Source organism: Zootoca vivipara, chromosome 16, assembly GCF_963506605.1.
Source record: "Zootoca vivipara chromosome 16, rZooViv1.1, whole genome shotgun sequence".
Lineage (NCBI taxonomy): Eukaryota > Metazoa > Chordata > Lepidosauria > Squamata > Lacertidae > Zootoca > Zootoca vivipara.
In genome coordinates this window covers 767,693-787,926 of record NC_083291.1, presented here as the reverse complement: position 1 = coordinate 787,926, position 20,234 = coordinate 767,693, and the positions used below count along the sequence as shown (strand labels likewise).

Sequence of the window (20,234 nt, the reverse complement as noted above, 5' to 3'; positions counted from 1 at the left end):
ATGTCTTAACTGGGAGGCAGGCAGGCAGCTGTCCCAGGACTCCCTCCGCCACGAGGATTCCTCTTGGATGCTCAGGCAGTGAGCAGCCGGCTAGAAGCCCCTCGGCTTCCTTGCTCCTCACCCCATCTTGCAGTTGCTCAGTGGGATGACGTATTTACGCCCCTAAGCGCAGTGGGTTGAATGGTTCCAACATTGAACCTGGGACTTTCCCCCAAAACACATGGGGACAGAAAGAAGCTGACATAGACTTTCTGTTTACCTAGCTCACATCGGTCTGCCTAGGAATCGCTCTTACGACTTGAAGCCAGGGGTAGGCAGATGTTTTGGACTACAATTCCCATCATCCCTGACCACTGGTCCTGTTAGCTAGAGCAGTGATTCCCAACCTTGTGCCTCCAGCTGTTTTCGGACTACAATTCCCATCATTCCTGACCACTGGTCTTGCTAGCTAGGGATGATGGGAGTTGTAGTCCCAAAACATCTGGAGGCACAAGGTTGGGAAACACTGAGCTAGAGATCATGGGAGTTGTAGGCCAAAACATCTGGAGGGCCGCAGGTTGGGGTGCCTGCTTTAAGCCTTTTGAATTAATTGCTACCTGGTCCTTTTTCAAAACAGAGGGTGCCAGTAATCGACCACAGACCTGAGATTTAATGAGAGCAAGCATGACCACGGATCTGTTTTGTTCCAAAAGGGATCAGTCTAGGACCTAGTGGTTTATGCAGGGACCATTGCCCGCTTGCTCTCATGAATAGGACTTGCAACATGCAGATTTCCTCTCCTGCTTTTTGAGATGTGTTACATTTTTATGGAGGTTTGATGTCTTCCTGCAGAACCACTAGGAACCCCCAGAGATTATGCCTCTGAGCACATGATGCTCCATATTGCATTAGAGAGCATGTCAGGTTGTTGGTTTTTTAATTAGACGTGGTGGGCTTCCCCCCCCCCCCCAACCCCCAAGAAGTTAATGCTCCCTATGGCATTACAGCAGCTACTTTCTAAGGCCAATGGCAGTGCAGAAGTGACTTTTATTTGCATGTTGGCTGGGAAGGGAAGATTAAACCTTTCTCCTTAGTCCACAGGACGAAAATCACAGCACACACCACTCACATTATTAAACAACATGCTTTCTAATGACATATTTAGGGCTGGCTCTAAATAGCCTCCCTTACTTTGTTTATAGCTCCATTATTCAGCAGCAAAATCCTGAATGCAAGGAAGCCCTCAGCGAGTGCTTTAAATATGCACCACTTCAGGATGATGTACCTGCCAGAGAGGCAAGAGCAGCAAAAACAGCCCAGAGGCTGATGGCGCATTGCAGGACCTCACGGCTTTCCGCTAGTGGGAGCCAGCGCAAGGGTTCCTGTGGCGAGGCTCTCTCCCCCCCCCGCCTGCCGTGGGGTCGGGAGACCACCCCCCCCATCGGTCCAGAGGGAGAGAAGCGGGCAGGCATGTCTAGAACGATACACACATACAGGAAAAGCAATTGTAAACAAGGGTTCAGATTGCCATGAAATACAAAAAGTACAGTTTGTGACAGTTCGGTTAAGACATGAATGCATGCAAAATAAGACCAATGGGCGTTCACAACAAAAACAGACACTTAACTGTACGTTCCCGAGCACAATTCAAAGTGTTGGTGCTGATCTTGAAAGCCCTCAATGGCCTCAGCCCAGTAGACATGAAGGAGCTTCTCCACCCCCATCATTCAGCCCGGACACTGAGGTCCAGCTCCGAGGGCCTTATGGCGGTTCCCTCCCTGCAAGAAGCGAAGTTACAGGGAACTAGGCAGAGGGCCTTCTCGGTAGTGGCACCCGCCCTGTGGAACGCCCTCCCATCAGATGTCAAGGAAATAAAGAGCTATCTGACATTTAGAAGACATATGAAGGCAGCCCTGTTTAGAGAAGTTTTTAATAATAATAATAATAATAATAATAATAATAATAATAATAATAATAATAATTAATTATAATTTATTATTTATACCCCGCCCATCTGGCTGGGTTTCCCCAGCCACTGGGCGGCTTCCAACAGAAAAATAAAGCACAATAATCTATTAAACATTAAAAGCCTCCCTGAACAGGGCTGCCTTCAGATGTCTTCTAAAAGTCTGGTAGTTGTTTTCCTCTTTGACATCTGTTGGGATGGCGTTCCACAGGGCAGGCGCCACCACCGAGAATGTGATGTTTTATCGTATTTTTAGTATTCTGTTGGGAACCACCCAGAGTGGCTGGGGGAACCCAGCCAGATGGGCAGGGTAGAAATAATAATAATAATAATAATAATAATAATAATAATAATAATAATAATAATAATTGGTGAAGGCATAGTTTATGTTGTTTACTGACAGTTGGACAGGAAAGCATTGCCCATATTCAAGCCCAAACTAATAGAAATGATTGAAACTGGTAGGAGCCTGGCTGCTGGGTCCAGCAGGAGTGGAGGACCTTAGTTTAAGGGCGACTCCTCTGCCAGTTGCCTTCCCATCTCAAGGATGAAGGAGGTGCCACAGCCTCATCTTCCCAGCTGTGAGTCATAGCACTATATCAACAAGAGGGAATACATTTAGACCCTTGATGCGAGGTGAACGTGGAATGCTTGGCATCTGCGACCATTGCTTGTGGGTCAGCCCCCCAAGTTCATTTCACCCCTTTTTTCTTTCGCAGGAGTATCTCAACAGCATCTTGCAACACGCTAAGGACTTCAAAGAGTACCATCGGTCCGTGGCTGGGAAAATCCAGAAGCTGTCCAAAGCTGTGGCCACGTGGCACGCGAACACGGAGCGTGAGCAGAAGAAGGAAACGGAGAGGATTGAGAAAGAGCGAATGCGGCGGCTGATGGTGAGGCCGGTGTTGGCTCAAGGTGCTGTAGGGCAGGGCTTCCCAAGCGTGGGTCTCTTCCTGTTCTTGGACTACAGTTCCCATCATCCCTGACCTAAGGATGATGGGAGTTGCAGTCCGAAAACAGCTGGGGACCCAAGTTTGGGAAACCCCACTGTAGAGGGAAGGGAGGGGCAGATGGGAAGGGAGCCCATCTCGGAGACGGAAGAAACGGATCCTAAACCTCCACTGCCTTGTGGGACATCTTTGGGGGAAGAGAAGGCTCGGAGGAAACCCTATTACCCAAATCCAAAGTGGAGTCCCCAAGATGGCGCCTTGTCCGCCTCCTTCTGGCAACTCCTGCCGTGTCTTGCTCAGCTTTCCATCAGCTGAGAGGGGGGTCTTGTCATCTGGGCAGCCCCGGACCCCCAGACACGCTGCCCAGGCTTGCACCCCAGGGAGGTCACTTAGCAATTTTGTCATGTTTCTGCCTTTCAGTACCCTCAACCTCTTCCCCTATAGCACCACCAGCTCTCCCTCCGGAGGCTACTGGGGCTGCTTGCTCTACCCGGGGAAGGGTCTGGCTATACCTCTATGGCTAGAACAGGGATTTTAAACACTTCTTTAACCGGTATCGCTGCCACCACCCGGGGGGTCCACTTAAAGACCACCGGGACAAAGTATACACGTTCTGCCTGGTAGGGGCAAAGCAGCCTAGGACTGGGTTTAGCAGTGCGACCAGGAAGGACCAAAATCCACAAGAAATCTCTTTTAACTATTTATTATAAAATAGCATAACAAAGTAACATGCAACAGTTCTCAAAACAAAGGGAATACAAAGATAAAACAAGAAAGCATAGCTAACTTACAAGTACAAACTTAGAATAAGGTTGATCCAGGACTGCATCTCTCCATCCGGCAAATTGCAGTCAAGAGCCACGCAGACCTCAGTCTTTCTCAGGCTCTTTGAAGATGAGCAGGACAGCAGTACCTTGCTGGGTCATTTTGCAAGACAAAAGAGGACCAAGACCCTCATCTCTAACAGACTTAAATCCCCACAACCCTTGAGGTGTTCCACGTGGGCTTATGGCTCATTATCCAATCTACGTTAGAGTTGAGGTTTGAATAATCCAATCAAAGAACCCACAACCGTTAGTCTTGTCAATCAAATAGAGGCTACACAGATGTCTTGTGTTTACCCATTAATCAACCTACAGGGCAATTAACGCCTTCAGTTCTCAGAGGCACCGGGCAGTTTCCTCCCTAATTTCTTATCGCACAGGAATGGGAGATTTCACAGCTGCAAGGTTACACGGGATCAAAAGAACCAGAAATCTTTCTCTTTTAGAGTTCAGAAGTTTACTTTCCCAGGCCGTTCTTCCTCTCAAGAACCAAAGTCCCATGAATCTTCGCAGTTCCCATAATGCTCTGCACCTAAATCCATGACACCCCCTTCCCTAACGGAAATTTGGGGTCAAGGCGTCCCACATTTCCGCACACCCCTGTAAGGTAGGACACCCAGCCTGTGAGAATCATAATAAACATAACAGTTACTCAACAGACTGATACAAGCGACTGAGGGCATCCGCCACAACATTCTGCTTTCCAGGGATATGAACCACAGTAAAATTGTAATCCTGCAAAGCCAGACTCCACCGTAACAGTTTCTGATTGGAGTTTTTCATGCGTGATAGCCAACATAAAGGCGAGTGATCCGTCTGCACTTGAAACTCCACCCCCCAAAGATAAACTTTCAGCCGGGAGAGAGACCATAAAAGAGCATAACATTCTTTCTCCACGGTGGAATAATTTTGCTCACGGGGTAGTAACTTCTTACTCAGGTAAACCACTGGTCTCAGCTCCCCCTCGGGGTCTTTCTGCAACAGGACTGCTCCCAGTCCTGTCTGACTAGCATCCGTTTGGACCACAAAGGGTTTCTGCTGGTCCGGGGCTAGCATTACCTTATTACTGGTCAGGGCTTGCTTCAACAACACAAAAGCCCGCTGACACTCTGGCGTCCAAGTTACTTTGGTAGGCAACGCCTTTTTACACAGATTAGTCAGGGGAGCGGCAATGGTGGCAAAATGTACAATAAATCTACGATAATAATTAGCCACTCCCAAAAAAGATAACACATCCCGCTTGGTCTTGGGTCGGGGCCAATCCTGGATCTCCTGGACTTTTGCTTCTAGGGCTTTAATATAGCCTGAGCCAACCTGAAAACCCAAATAAACCACTTCACCTTGGGCAAATTGACACTTCGCCATTTTTACAGTAAGATTGGCTTCTTTGAATCTAGTAAATACACTCTGCACATGCTCCAAGTGCTCCTTCCAGGTATTTGAAAAAATTGATACGTCATCCAGGTACGCACAGCAGTAGGCGCTCATATCTGCGATTAAAGAATTAATCAAGCGCTGAAATGTAGCAGGGGCATTCTTAAGTCCAAAAGGAAGGACTTTGAACTGATATAAACCCATATGGGTAACAAAGGCTGATTTCTCAGAAGCCTCAGGTGATAAGGGAATCTGCCAGTACCCCTTAGTCAGGTCAAAGACTGAGATGAACTTAGCCTGACCCAGTTTTTCAATTAGAGTATCCACTCTAGGCAGGGGGAAGACGTCTGGCGCCATCACCATATTAATTTTTCTATAGTCCACACAAAACCTAACCTGCCCCTCCCCTTTCGGAACCAACACCACTGGGGAACACCAGGCGCTGGTGCTATGAACTATAACTCCCAATTCAAGCATTTCCTTGATCTCTGCCTCAATGCACCGAGCATGGGCTTCACTCACACGATACGGTCGTGAGGCAATGGGAGCAGCAGTGCCAGTTTCAAAATGATGTTGGGCCAAATGAGTCCGACCTGGTTTTGTACTGAAAACGGACTCAAAGGGCAACAAAACTTCATATAGTTCCTGAGCCTGTTGGGCGTTCAGTGTATGGGATCTTAAAATATCCTCAAGGGAGCCAGCCTGCTTAAACTCCTGCAGCAGGTCCAAAGGCAAATGAGACTCCCCTCCATGCCCTCCAGCAATAGCCAAGACCCTCTTGGAGTCAGGTTCACAATACAATTTCATGGAGTTGGCATGATATTGTCGAGGAGATGGGTGTAGCTCTGGACATTCTACCACATACCTTACAGAGCTAAGTCTCTCTTTAACCACACCTGGACCACTCCACTTAGGCGACAACTTATGTGGACGTGTGGGTCTCAGTACCAGAACCTTATCTCCCACCTCAAAACATTTTTCCACAGCTTTCACATCATGTGTGCGGGTATACTCTTTACGTGCTTCTTCCAGGTTGGCTTTAGCTTGATCCCAAATCTCAGCCAACGTCTGGGTCAAAGCCTGAAAATGTTCAGCCACAGAGGGTAATTGGAGGCTATCCTCACTCTGGTCCCACTGCTTTCTAAGCATGGACAGAGGGCTGTTCAGCAATCTCCCATAAACCAATTGATTAGGAGCATACCCCAGACTTGCTTGGTAGGAATCATTATACGTAGCTACCACCAGGGGCAAGTCCTGATCCCAGCTAGACGCATGGATCAATGCACATTTCTTTAACATAGAAGTCAGGGTGGACTGCACCCGCTCCACTAATCCATTCATACGATGTTCATACGCCACTGAAGTGTGGTGATGTATTTCCATTAGTTTCAGAACCTGTTGAACCACATCAGACAAAAGATTGGGTCCCAAATCACTCATCAAAACCTGGGGAATCCCCATGGAACAAAAGGCAGTGAACAGAAATTGTACTAGACCTGGGGCTCTGGTATTAGTAAGACTGGCAGCAAAACAATATCTAGTCGCATAATCAACAATCGTGGCTATATATTTTTTCCCCCTGGGGGTCCGAGGCAAAGGACCTACAAATTCTATAGCCCATTTAGCAAAGACTCCCGCTGTTAAGGGAATACTTTGAAGGGTGTGAGGGGGGCTATCCCGATTGTGCCCCACCCTTTGGCATACATCACAACAGCGTACATACTGTTGGACACTCTGGTACACTTGGGGCCAGTAAAAATATCGGGTAAGGCGTTCCAAAGACTTTTGCACCCCTAAATGCCCAGAAAGCCCTCCTGAGTGTGCCATACTCAAAACCTTTTCCCTCCTGATTTCAGGAACCACAAGCTGCAAAATAGAGTCCCGATCTGTAACCCTTTTAGGCCAATACTGCCTAAACAAAAGTCCTTCTTTGTAGAGGAAGCGGGCCCTCCGCTCCCCCCTGGGAGTGACGCCGGCCGCTTCCCGACACGACTGCAGTGTAGGATCTTCTTGCTGCTCCTTCACCAGGCGTGCTGTGTCTCCTAATTCAGCAGTCTCAAGTTCCTCCTCAGCCGAGGAGCAAGGGAGGGGGGAATTCCCCCTCTCCACGCTGGATGGTGCTGAAACGGCTGTTGCAGAAGAAAGAGGCACAATATCCCGCCCCCCTTCTTCCCCCTCAAGGCTTGGTGTTTCCAAGCTTCCCATGGCAAAACAATCCCCGCCCTCCATTGGCACGTAAATCCCCACTGGAGAAGGTGTCTCCTCCTCCTCCTTCCAGGTTGCTCCAATGGGCGGATCAGCTGCAGGGTCGCTGGAAGACTGTCGATGCTTGTGAGCCAGGAATGCAAGATCATTGCCCACCAGGGCTGCAACATGGCAATCCTGAGGCTCATGTAGAATGACTAGCTGATTTCCTGAGTAGCCTTGGTACTCCACTTCAACAATAGCCGTTGGGCGGTAAATAGACTCAGTCCCAAACGGAGTGATTTTCAAAGGCTGGGGCTGCACCTGCCCTGGGCGTACTAAGCCTTTAGATACGCTGGTAACATCCGCACCTGTGTCCCGATAGGAACTAACTCTGATATTATTTATCCGGATGGGAGCCATGAAATGCATCTTAGCCCATTCAGCTGAAGTCTCAGGTTGACTTGGCGCTGGGGATCCGCTGGATCTCACTGCTTGAGGGGCCGCTGCAACCGGTGGGGGTGTGGGGGTTGCTCCCTGGGGCCGTTCCATCCCTCTCCCCCTTCCCAGCTCAGGGCCACGCTCCTCCGCTCTTTCCTGGATTCCTGCACGCCGGATCTCCTCATCCCAATCCTCTCCCGGCTGCGCGATTTGGCGCACCGCTGGGGTTGACGTAGCAATTGGGGAACGTCTAGCTGACTGCATTGGACACTGGGCTTTGATGTGCCCTCTTTCGTGACAGAGGAAGCACAGACCCGAAGAGGGGGTCACCTTTTCCTTCCCTCTGCCTGGAGATGCTCCCCTTTTTCCAAATGCAGGTTTAGACTCGGCAGGCTTTAGTTGCGCTGTAGCTTTAAGAGCCATGCCTGAGCTAGCTGGCCCGGGTGGGCCCGTCCGGGTCCCGCCCCCTCCCATCGGCGGCTTCTGAGCCATGTGCGCCCGATGAGAACGGAATTCCTCCGCCAATCTAGCCGATTCCTGCAGGTTTTGAGGGTGCCTATCAGCAACCAAACTTGCAATCTCAGATGGCAAACTTCTCTGGAATTGTTCTAAAAGCACCAGTTGCCTCAGTTGTTCAAAAGTCTGCACTTTCTCAGCCGCTAACCACAGCCCAAAGTTTTGTTCTAACTTTGCCGCGAATAACTGGAATTTCTCATGCGGCGGCACTTTAACGGCCTTCCTAAACGCCTGCTGATAATGCTGAGAGTCCAACGAAAACCTTTGTTCGACCAATTGCTTATATGTTTCATAACTGAACATCTGCTCTCGTGAGAGCGTCCCCATCAGCTCTTGAAGAGGTCCTTTCACAAGGGACCTGAGGATCGGCATATAGTACCGATATGGAACTGCCATTTCCTCACACGTGGTCTCAAACAGGGTTAAATAGGAGAGAACATCCATATTTGGGTCGTGAGTCGGGAAATATTTGAGATTAATGTCCTGGAGACTCAGTTCCCTCTGTCTAGGCACTGCAGCTCTTTGCCAATCACTATAATACTCTAGAGCAGGAAGAGAGCTGGGGCCTCTTGCTTGTCTGCGCTGAAGTTCTGCTTGGGCAAATCGTAAAGCTTCAGCCCGGGGCATCCTCTCTCTTTCATATGCAGGGGGGGGCCGCCTCCGCAGTTCCCAAGAATCTTCCAAAGGTTTAACCCCTTGGGGACTGGCTGCTCTAGTTTCCCCACCCGCATAGTGTCTTTCCCTCAGTCTCACACCTTCCATAAATCTCTTAGGCAAAGTTTGATACTCACTTTCCGCCACATATGCCCTCCGGCTCTCAGAAATGCCTTGCGCCTCAAACTCTGGATCTTCTCTTTCGGCGTATGGATAATCTTCCCGGAGCTGAGTCCTCAGTTCCTGATATCCACATCTCTCAGGGCTGGCCGCCGGCATCCCGCTCGTGCGCTGACCCATCTGCTCTGGTCTCTGTTGTGCGTATGGATCCCCCTGGACGTCCTCACGGGCCCAGTCTACTCTGCGTGGGGGTGGGGAAGTCATCTCCCGGGATCTCACCACAACCTCTCCGGCAACTGGTCTAGGGTACGGTGCAACTGGTACTTGTTCCACCTCCCGCTGCCGCTGCAAAGGTGACGTTTCTCTCTCCGCTGTCGGTGAGGCGCGCACACTTAGCCTATCCTGGCTTCCCAGCCCCGCCTCCTCCAGCTGCTGTGTCCACCTTTGATGTGCAGACCGAGGGCTCCTGAACGCTTCCGCGTGCTCCCTCTCGGCTTCTCTGGCTAACTCCTCAGCCCCTCTTAAAGGAGAATACACTCCTGGAACCGGTTGCCTTGGCATAGACCGATCATCTGGTTCCGCAAAACGATACGAAGGGTGGGTGCTGCGTTCCTGCTGCCACTCCTCCGAAGCTTGTAAGATCTCGCTAGGCAAGCCTGCTGCCATTGTCCTAACTCACTAGCAAAATAAAAACGCTTGTACCCCTTTTTTGAGAACTGGATTATAACCAAAGGATTTTGTCCACTTTCTGGTCACAAAGTCGCATCCCACACCGCTGCCAACATGTCATGTTTCTGCCTTTCAGTACCCTCAACCTCTTCCCCTATAGCACCACCAGCTCTCCCTCCGGAGGCTACTGGGGCTGCTTGCTCTACCCGGGGAAGGGTCTGGCTATACCTCTATGGCTAGAACAGGGATTTTAAACACTTCTTTAACCGGTATCGCTGCCACCACCCGGGGGGTCCACTTAAAGACCACCGGGACAAAGTATACACGTTCTGCCTGGTAGGGGCAAAGCAGCCTAGGACTGGGTTTAGCAGTGCGACCAGGAAGGACCAAAATCCACAAGAAATCTCTTTTAACTATTTATTATAAAATAGCATAACAAAGTAACATGCAACAGTTCTCAAAACAAAGGGAATACAAAGATAAAACAAGAAAGCATAGCTAACTTACAAGTACAAACTTAGAATAAGGTTGATCCAGGACTGCATCTCTCCATCCGGCAAATTGCAGTCAAGAGCCACGCAGACCTCAGTCTTTCTCAGGCTCTTTGAAGATGAGCAGGACAGCAGTACCTTGCTGGGTCATTTTGCAAGACAAAAGAGGACCAAGACCCTCATCTCTAACAGACTTAAATCCCCACAACCCTTGAGGTGTTCCACGTGGGCTTATGGCTCATTATCCAATCTACGTTAGAGTTGAGGTTTGAATAATCCAATCAAAGAACCCACAACCGTTAGTCTTGTCAATCAAATAGAGGCTACACAGATGTCTTGTGTTTACCCATTAATCAACCTACAGGGCAATTAACGCCTTCAGTTCTCAGAGGCACCGGGCAGTTTCCTCCCTAATTTCTTATCGCACAGGAATGGGAGATTTCACAGCTGCAAGGTTACACGGGATCAAAAGAACCAGAAATCTTTCTCTTTTAGAGTTCAGAAGTTTACTTTCCCAGGCCGTTCTTCCTCTCAAGAACCAAAGTCCCATGAATCTTCGCAGTTCCCATAATGCTCTGCACCTAAATCCATGACACCCCATGGCATCCATGGCACCCCAGGGAGGTCACTTAGCAATTTGACTTCACCCCCGGAGGCAGACTCCATTGTCTCTCTCTCTCGAGAGAGAGAGCCATAAGCCAACCCAAGGCAAAAATAAGGGAGCCATTTCTATTTGTAAACCTTTTGTGGTCTTTTATGTGCATCTTATTATATTTATGGACTCTCTTTAATATAATGAACCAAACCACTTTCACCCTCCCTTGTGGTTTCCAATATTTTAATTGTCTTGCCCCCTTTTATATTTTGACCCCCTTTACTTATACCTTCAGAGCAACACCAAATGTTCTTTTATATCGTGGTTGATTTTCAAGGAATTATACTTTCTCTGTAGAAGCTTCTACCGCAGCACAGTAATTTCTTCCAACCCTTGTTAGGCATTCACAGCATCAAGACCGTACCATTTTTTTCTAACCCTTCAGTTATATTGAAACCACAGTAACACATTGTTGTTGTTTAGTCGTTTAGTCGTGTCCGACTCTTCGTGACCCCATGGACCATAGCACGCCAGGCACTCCTGTCTTGCACTGCCTCCCGCATTACCTTTCCATTATTTCCTGTGACTGATTTCCATGTCAAAGGCACGAGGCAAGATTTCATCAAAAGTTCAGCATCCTCTGAATCATGCTGATTTCAGAGGAAGGCAGTTAAGAATGTATTTTTCTGCTAAAACCAACGGGACATAAGAGTGTTTAAATTTGGTGGGACTGAGACCACATTTTTCAACGTTGTTCCCTGTAACCCACAGAGTCAGGAGAGGGGAAGTTGTTGAGCTATTGCATTCAGCAAATGTAACTCCTGTTTGTTCTCTTGGGTGTGGACCTCAGTTCACCTTGGATTTTAATGCATCATTTTAATGTTTCTCCAAAGTTTTCCCTGATATTTAATTGCTGTTTAAGGAATAATAGGGTATAGGTCCCCCTACTATTGCAGCTGGTGCTTTTAGTATCTAGAAATCAGGACTTCAACTCACAGTAGAAAAAATCTGGGTGCAAAAGGTGTCGAGATTTTTCTGCAGAATCTCAAAAAAATAATAATCATTTTTTATTATTAAAAAAAATCTCCAAAAAAACACTCTCGATATGGGCTGCCATATACCCAGGTTTCCCTGGACATTTTAGCCATTTTCCGGAAATTCCGCCTGGGCACCATTTTCGACGGAGGCATCCCGGACGTATGGCATTGGAGACTCCATTTTTTTAAACGGGGAACAAAATAGAGGCGCTTGTTTTTGGGTGTTTTAACATATCTGAGGTTTTGACTCAACGTCGTTTGGGAAGCGGTATGTAGCTAGGATCATTGATATGGCGCAGTTGCCAAATAGTTGTCCCCCCAGCCCTGAAATGACCCCTGGAGCTTTGGAAGTGATGGAACTTGCCCCCCCTGCGCTGTTAAGCCCCCGGAAAGCGCCCCCCGCTTTCTTTGGGTCTCCCGTGAGCGGCTGCTTGGCGACAGAGTCCCTTAATTTGCCTTTCCTTGCCCTGCCAGGCTGAAGATGAGGAAGGCTACCGCAAGCTGATTGACCAGAAGAAGGACCGGCGCCTGGCTTACTTGCTGCAGCAAACGGACGAATACGTGGCCAACCTGACGAATCTGGTTTGGGAGCACAAGCAAGCTCAGGCGGCCAAGGAGAAGAAGAAGAGGAGGAAGAGAAAGAAGGCAAGTAGCTCTTTCAGCTGCCACTGGCAGAATTTCCTTTCCTTTCTGTAATCACTTTCATTTGATTTTACAAATAGGAATTCGTAACATTCCAAATGCATATCCATATATAGAGATTTCTCTGAATCTCGAGACTCCCTCCCCCCCCCAAAAAAATCTCCTCCATGGGTCCTAGTGTCAAAATCTACAACTGCATATTATTCCATATTTTATATCAATCCATATGGTCCAGAGTATTATAATAATAACAATAATTTATTTTTTTATACACCGCCCATCTGGCTGGGTTTCTCCAGCCACTCTGGGCGGCTTCCAACCCAATATTAAAAACACAATACAGCATCAAACATTTAAAAACTTTGCTATTTGTTACATTACAAGTGAGCTTCAAATCCTTCCAATGTTTCCATCTGCTTACAGTGGTCTCCTAAATAAGTTATATTTCCCCCCCATTCTTTTTTTAAGTTTTTGCCCTCTCGGTTCCTGAGTTTTCCATCCAGCTTTGTCATTTCAGCTTAACTTGCCATTCCTCTCTGGTCGGGGCTTCTTTCCATCTCTGGGCTAGTAGCATCCGAGCGGCTGTTGTCCCGTACATTAAAAAGTCTTAGGAATTAGGTGTTAGCACTCACAGAGTTTTCAATATCTCCCTCCATCCTTTCCTTCCTCTTTGCGAAAGTGCCTCTCAGAAAAATCTTTTAAAAGTCTCAGACATGATGAAGAGCGTTTCTTGGGCCAGGTCTCTTTACCGAGTGCCCAGTTAAAAGCCCTTTTCTTTGATCATTTGCGCCACGGGGGTTTCTGTTACCTATCGCATAGATTTGAGTTTATATCCCGTAATGCCAGGAGCAAAGGGGATTCTGGAGCTCAAATCATGCCGGCTGCTTGGCCCCCGTCAGAGCAGGATGCTGGATTAGATGGGCCATGGGCCTCATCCTGCAAGCTTTCTCATGTTCTTACCGGTTTAGCCAGCCATTGGGAATATGAACTCCCGCACCTCTTTCAAAATTCTTCGCAGAGGGCCAACATAAATATGTAGCTCGTGAATACAGAAGTGATTGCCTTTCCTGGATAAATTACCCATAATCATAAACACATTATTCCTCTTCCTGTGTCCCAGATCGTGTACAGGGGAGGTGAACGGGGGCTCAGGGGGAACGTGATGGCCAATCCTGCCCTAGATGCCCTTTTGCAGCAAACTCTGTGCCCATCGAGAAATGTGGCAAAAAATCACCGTATTTTTCCATGTATAAGGGACTAAATTTGGGGGGACTAAATTAAAGAAAATGAGGAGAGTGGCCCAAAGTTGTTGAGCATTTTTAGGGGGGATTTCAGGCATATTCTTAGTCTTAAGAGTAATATTTCGTACAGCATTCAACCTTGAGCCAGGCGACTGCAATGCATTGAATTTTTGTGTGTGCTTCTGATCTTGGAGAAAAGCCATTTAAATGGAAATGAAACATCCGGTGCCCTTCCGTTTATAGTCTCCCTCTTAGTTGGGAGTCTGGCCATGGCTCATTTCACAAGTGTCCTAGTTTTGAGCGTGCCGTTAGAAAGAGCACCCTCATGTCTGGCCATTTTGGGGTCCTTTTATTTGGGGGAAGTTGGCCCCTTTTGTATCAGAAACCTGGATTTCTCAACTCCCAGCAGAGGTTTCTGTGTCCTGAATTTAACATCATTTTGCCCTGTGTCTTCAGGGTCTCGTATGATTTGCTCAGCTCAGGGGGGAAAGAGACGCTGGCCCCTTGCCTTACGTAGAAAGGCAAAATACCCTTTTTATGTGAAGTTCTGTCTTAACTTGCAGTTCTCACTGCATGTGTGTGTCAGAGAGAGAGAGAGAGAGAGAGAGAGAGAGGGAGAGAGCAATGTTCATCGTTTTCCCATGGGACGCAGTTTTTGTTGTTGCCTGATTCTGATCTACTGTCTTTACAAACAATAAATTCAAACTGCTTTTGGGTAATGGATTATATAATTACTCGTCGCTAAGCAGAGCGAGAGGAAGGGAAAGTGGGAAAGGAGGGGAAACAAGAGCTCCGTCTCTTTGCATCTTATTTTATACCTGGCAGTTAAGAAGAGACCATCTCTTTAAAAATGGCTTTTTTTCCATTCCTAATGCGAGTCAGAGAGAGCGTCCCCCTGCTGCTTTAAGGAAAGGGCCACGTACAGAATGCACTTTGAAGGCTACAGATTGTCGCAATAATTCAATTGGAAGTTTGGGATTTATGAGGCTTCCCTTTTCCCTGAAGCTTTCTGCACTCCCCAGTGGAACAGTGAAATGCACGCAGTATTATTTTAGCCCATTTTCACGGAGTGTGACCTGCAACCTGTATCCCGGTTTTCTTAGCTGAGATGTAACTTCTTGCCGGTGTGCTTTGGTTTCAGAAAGCAGAAGACAGTACAGAAGGCATGGGATCCGGACTTGGTCCGGATGGAGAGGTAAGAAGTCCAGAAGGCGTTTCAAGATGTTGCCCTCGGTTTGTGATAAGCAAAATGCCGCAATTGCTCACCAGTGTGCAAGGGGACTTGAGAGAGAAAAGAGCAGGGCCAAGACACAGAGGTGGGGCTCTTTCACTTAGCATGCTTTGCCCGTGAAAACCACCTCAGTCTGACCCAGGCATCCCCAAACTTTGGCCCTCCAGATGTTTTGGACTACAATTCCCATCTTCCCCGACCACTGGTCCTGTTAGCTAGGGATCATGGGAGTTGTAGGCCAAAACATCTGGAGGGCCGCAGTTTGGGGATGCCTGGTCTTTGCAAATAAACAAGGATTTAAGGCTTTTGAACAAGAGCAGCAAGGTGACTTACAGGTTATTTATTATTATTTTTATTATTACTACTATTATTAATTAATTTAAATTTGTATACTGCCCTGTACCTGCAGGTCTTAGGGCGGTTCGCAGGATAAAACCACAGGATAAAACACAAAACGCATAATAAAAACAAAAACATGAGCAATCCAATACCTCCCCCCCCCAACCCCCACATTTTAAAGGAGCATTCGATGTCAGTCAGCCCAAGGCCTGGTTAAAGAGGACCCCTTTTTCGCCTGGCGTCTGAAGGTGTACAGTGAAGGTACCAGCTGGACCTCCCTGGGGAGAGCAATTTCACAAGTGGGGGGGGCCACTATGGAAAAGGCCCTGTTCTTGTGTTGCCACTTTCCGTACCTCTTGTGGCTTTGATTCCAAGTTGCCCTTTGATCGAATGGAAACTCCTGCTGACAGAAATGGGCGGGTGGGGGTGATTCTTCTCATGCTGTTCCAAGAGATCTCCCCAAACTTTTATTTGGGGGGTGCAAACCTTTTCATCTGCAGGTATGTTCTGTGATCAGAGTTCTGTTCTCAGGATCTATTTATGTTTTTAAATCAGCCTTGTCCATAAGCCCACAAACGTTACTCGCCCAGACATTATAAATATCGTCAGTTGTACGATATTTTTGTTTTGTTATGTGAATTTATTTTAGCTTGTACCCCCTTAAGTACCCTAGCTAATCAAGCAAACAGACATCAGTGGATTTGAAGTTTGCTGTGTTTTCTGGCATGCAGAAAGATATGTAGCAAATTGGTTTAATGGAAGACACTGCCCAACACTTCTAATTGAAGTTTTTAATGAGTGCCCTTGTCGTTAATGAGCTCTCTCACTAATGAGCATGCTGCAGTGCCCTATAAATGACTTCCGGAAGTTTCCGTCTGCGTGTCTGTTAGTATCTTTTACTGGAGACGTGACAGATACTATTATTTTTTGTTACGGTAAAGGGAATAGGGGAGGCATAAGGCATTAGATTTCTAATCTAAAACCTCGTATCCAAGTCATTAAGAAAGAAAAATACTGACAGTGCAGTCATATAATATCTATTCGGATATTCGGATCTATTCACACTAATCTGTAAGATTGCAGCCTTAAAATCCGTCATATTTATAATAATTTTCTTTACAAATAGTAAGAAGGGAGCAGAAATTAAAATGATCCATTTGGAGAAGCTGATGAATGCTTAATGTTTTGGCACCACACCATATTTCTTCCAATGTCTTTAATGGTGCTTATATTCATAAACTGCCTGTGAATAGTTTGGTTCGATGCTAATTGTCAAGCATATTTGACGTCAAGTAATAATTTGCACTGAGACTAAACTTTGTAGGGTTTTTTTTTTGTAAAAGAAATCTCTGTGTTCTTGTTTGCACATCGCATTAAGCCATACCTAGTTTCAAACAAACCATGGTTTAATGGGAAAGAGCAGTATGTTGTGGGGAACACAGCTCAGACACTGTTTTCGTGGCGGTCCTCTCCTCCCAACCTCTGTGCTGCAGACGTAACAAGCCAGAGTCAGGCTCTGAGCTGCAACCAAGGTTTGTTCTGCTCACACTTTGGAGGAAACAAAATGAGCAAGATACTAGCTTGCTTTATTCATGCTGTGGCAGAAGTGGACGAAGATCATTGCCATATTTTTTTGAGCGACATGCTCCAGGACGCTGTTTGTTCATATTAAACTATACGCGCTTTAAAAATCTGATTCAATGTGACATGTGAACTTGGCCGGTGCGTAGCTTAGCATTGCAGAACGATGCGCTCTGTGCTGCCTATTTGCTCTCAGCTTCAGTCTCGTTGTGACCCAAATTGTGGGAGTTGGGTGGAAGAGCCAGGCTTTGGGTAGGGAGAACTGCGCCTAAAGTCCCTTCCAACTACAGTGGAAGTCGAACGGAATCTGTTCCGGGAGTCCGTTCGACTTCCAAAATGTTTGGAAACGAAAGTGTGGCTTCCAATCGGAAGCTGTGGAAGTTGTGTTGGACGTCTGGCTCGCAAACTGGAACACTCACTTCCGGGTTTGCGGCATTTGGGAGCCAAAACGTCCAGGAACTAAGCTGTTTGAAAACCAAGGTACGGCTGTATATCACTCTGATGGGACCAGGGCCGGATTTAGGTTGGATGAGACCCTGAGCTCCTGAAGGTAATGGGGCCCTTTCTATGTCCAGCTGTCCTTTGTCAGCAACAAATGGTTGCTGTTTTTTAGTGTTGAATATATGCTATATGGTCATTGATGGACCTCATAGGTATCTCAAGCCATTTGCACATGTTGCCCTGCAACCAGTCCATGCAGAATGGAGGCACCCTATATATAGAAAGGAGCAAACCAGGGATATTTGAGGGAGCAGGCGAGGCCCACACAACGCAAAACACGGTTGCTGCCTGTAGGTTTTATTTTAATTGTTTTTTTATCTTCTATTTTGGAAATGTACACCCAGTTTTTTCCCTTTAATTTTTTTGGGGGCCCCCAATAAAGTGGGGCCCTAACTTCTACATAAATCTGGCACTGGATGGGAGCACCTAGTTGGCCTGGATTTCTGCGCAAGTGACCGCCACGTAGTTTGCAACTTTGGACTTGCCGTGACTCAGTTTGCCGTTTGTCCTTCAATTCCAGCCCATTGATGAGAGCAGTCAGATGAGTGATCTCCCCGTCAAGGTAACTCACACGGAAACAGGGAAAGTTCTCCTTGGACCAGAGGCTCCGAAAGCAAGTCAGCTGGATGCCTGGCTAGAAATGAACCCTGGGTAAGTAATCCTGCACATTGCACTCCACCACATAACCTGGATTGATTTCGTGCTGCCTTTCCGGGCAAAACTTTCCCCGAAGCAGCTTGCATCAAAACCACAGTATATCCCCTACCTTTGAAATATTTTCAGATCTGTATTCTGTGTCTTTCCAAAGCTTCCTGACACACACATTTATTATTGACTCCTCTGCCTGTTTCTTCCCCGCAGGTATGAAGTTGCACCCAGGTCAGACAGCGAAGAAAGTGATTCTGAGTTTGAGGAAGATGTAAGTAAGAGATAAGATAAGATATCTTTATTGTAATTGTCCCCTTGTGGGAACAACGAAATTACTCGGTTGCTACATCCACTCAGATAAAGCATTCCGCATAATCCAAAATTACAAAAACCTAATTAAAAACAGTAAATATAATACAAAATAACAAGTAAAATAAGTTGACTTCAAAGTCCAGGCTTTCCATTTAAGGCCAAAATTGCTCTAGAGAAGAAACTGTTCCTGAGACAGTTGACTGCTTCCTCTTGATACATGTATTTATCCAAAATATTATTTAAGGCAGGGGTGCCCAGACTTTTTTCAAAGGTCCAGATTTGATGAAGTGAACATGTGTGAGGGCTGACCAAAGCTTTTTTTCGGATTGAAAGTTGTTCAGCTTTCTTTAGGATTGAAGTTGTTGAGCTTTTTCTAGGATTTTACCCCAGGACATATACTGCCACGAGGGCCAGATTAAATCGACCGGTGGGCCGGATTAGGCCCCCCAAACAGACTTTGGACCTGCCTGATTTAATGTAATTTCCATTCTAGGGACCAGAGAGTCAGATTAAGCATATAGGAAGCTCACTCTGACCATTAAAATAATTATTGCTATAACACTGCAAGATAAATAAGGAGAAAGTCTCCTCCTTAGAATAGATTTCAGTGCTTTTTAGACCCTTCTCTAATGAGCTATTTGTGTGGCTTTTCTTGTCTAAACAAGAAGCTTCAATATGATGGGAGGGAAATTGCAATGCTATAATCCAATTAATTAACAGAGAAGATAGATTAGATGATATACATCTTTAAGCAATGAAGGAATGGAGATTTCGTTTTGATTCCCAGTGACCGTGAATCGCTATAAACATTGGGCTTTGTTTTTCATGAAATTGCTCTCCAAGAAAGCACGCACAGGTTGTTAGTCCTTCACATGGTTAGTATCCTGTCTGCTTGCATCAACGTTATCTGCATACAAGTCAGCTGATATTTCCCTGGAAAGTGTTATCTTTTTAATCAGTCCCTCATTAAAATACAGTAATGCACCAGAGAGTAGGGAGGGAGAGATCTGAAATGCAGCTGTTGGTATATTTTGCCACTTTAGCAATCAAGCAGGGATTCAGCAATATGCAAAATTGTGTTTAAAAGCATTGTAAGTAGAGACTTGGAAAATGTGCACAGTTGAAGAACAGCAGGATGAACTGAATATGCTTTGATTTCTCCCTAAAAGGGGGTCTCTTAAATAGATACGGCCTGTTCTGCCACGGTTGCTTCCTCCTCCTTTGGCTTGGCACCCAGAGCTCACCTAAGGGGTTCCCACCTGGTTGCTGCTGATTCCGGGAGCAGAGGGTCCAGCCACCCAGCTTTGGAAATACAATGGTACCTTGGTTCTCAAACTTAATCCGTTCCGGAAGTCCATTCCAAAACCAAGGCACGCTTTCCCATAGAAAGTACAGTCGTACCTCGGGTTGTGAACACCTCGGGTTACGAACAACTCGGGTTACGAACTGCGCAAACCCGGAAGTATTTTCGTCGCGCGTGTGTGCGCAGAAGCGCCGCACACATTTGTGCATGCACAAAGCGTGAAAATAGTGCTTTGCACATGCGCAAAATGGCGTTTTCGGGTTACGAACTTTTTGGGTTACGAACTGCGACCCGGAACGGATCGCATTCGTAACCCGAGGTACCACTGTAATGCAAAATGGATTAATCTGTTCCAGACTTTTAGAAACAAACCCCCAAAATAGCAATTTAACATGAATTTTACTATCTAATGAGACCATTGATCCATAAAATGAAAGCAATAATCAAGGTACGGTACTATAAAATAAATAAGACAGTTTTGTAGATGACAAAAATAAAAATTACTTTTTGTTTCTTACCTGCACTGATGATAGTCATTGGATGGGGGGGGCTTATATCGATCTCAACAGTCACACAATCAATCAATCAATCAATCAGTAGCTGAACTGGTTTCCACACATTCACAAAAACCAATGA

At 46.6% G+C, this 20,234-nt stretch overlaps 1 protein-coding gene across 4 annotated transcripts in view; it reads left to right on the top strand.

Moving 5' to 3' along the window:
- SMARCA2 (SWI/SNF related, matrix associated, actin dependent regulator of chromatin, subfamily a, member 2) overlaps window positions 1-20,234 on the top strand; it is a 129,283-nt gene that overhangs the window by 31,662 nt on the left and 77,387 nt on the right. For all 4 annotated transcript variants that reach the window (XM_060268717.1, XM_060268719.1, XM_060268718.1 and 1 more), the window contains 5 exons: window positions 2,665-2,838; window positions 12,275-12,445; window positions 14,825-14,878; window positions 17,856-17,986; window positions 18,197-18,254. In XM_060268717.1, the coding sequence (XP_060124700.1) occupies window positions 2,665-2,838; window positions 12,275-12,445; window positions 14,825-14,878; window positions 17,856-17,986; window positions 18,197-18,254 (588 nt within the window). The remainder of the gene's footprint in view (window positions 1-2,664; window positions 2,839-12,274; window positions 12,446-14,824; window positions 14,879-17,855; window positions 17,987-18,196; window positions 18,255-20,234) is intronic.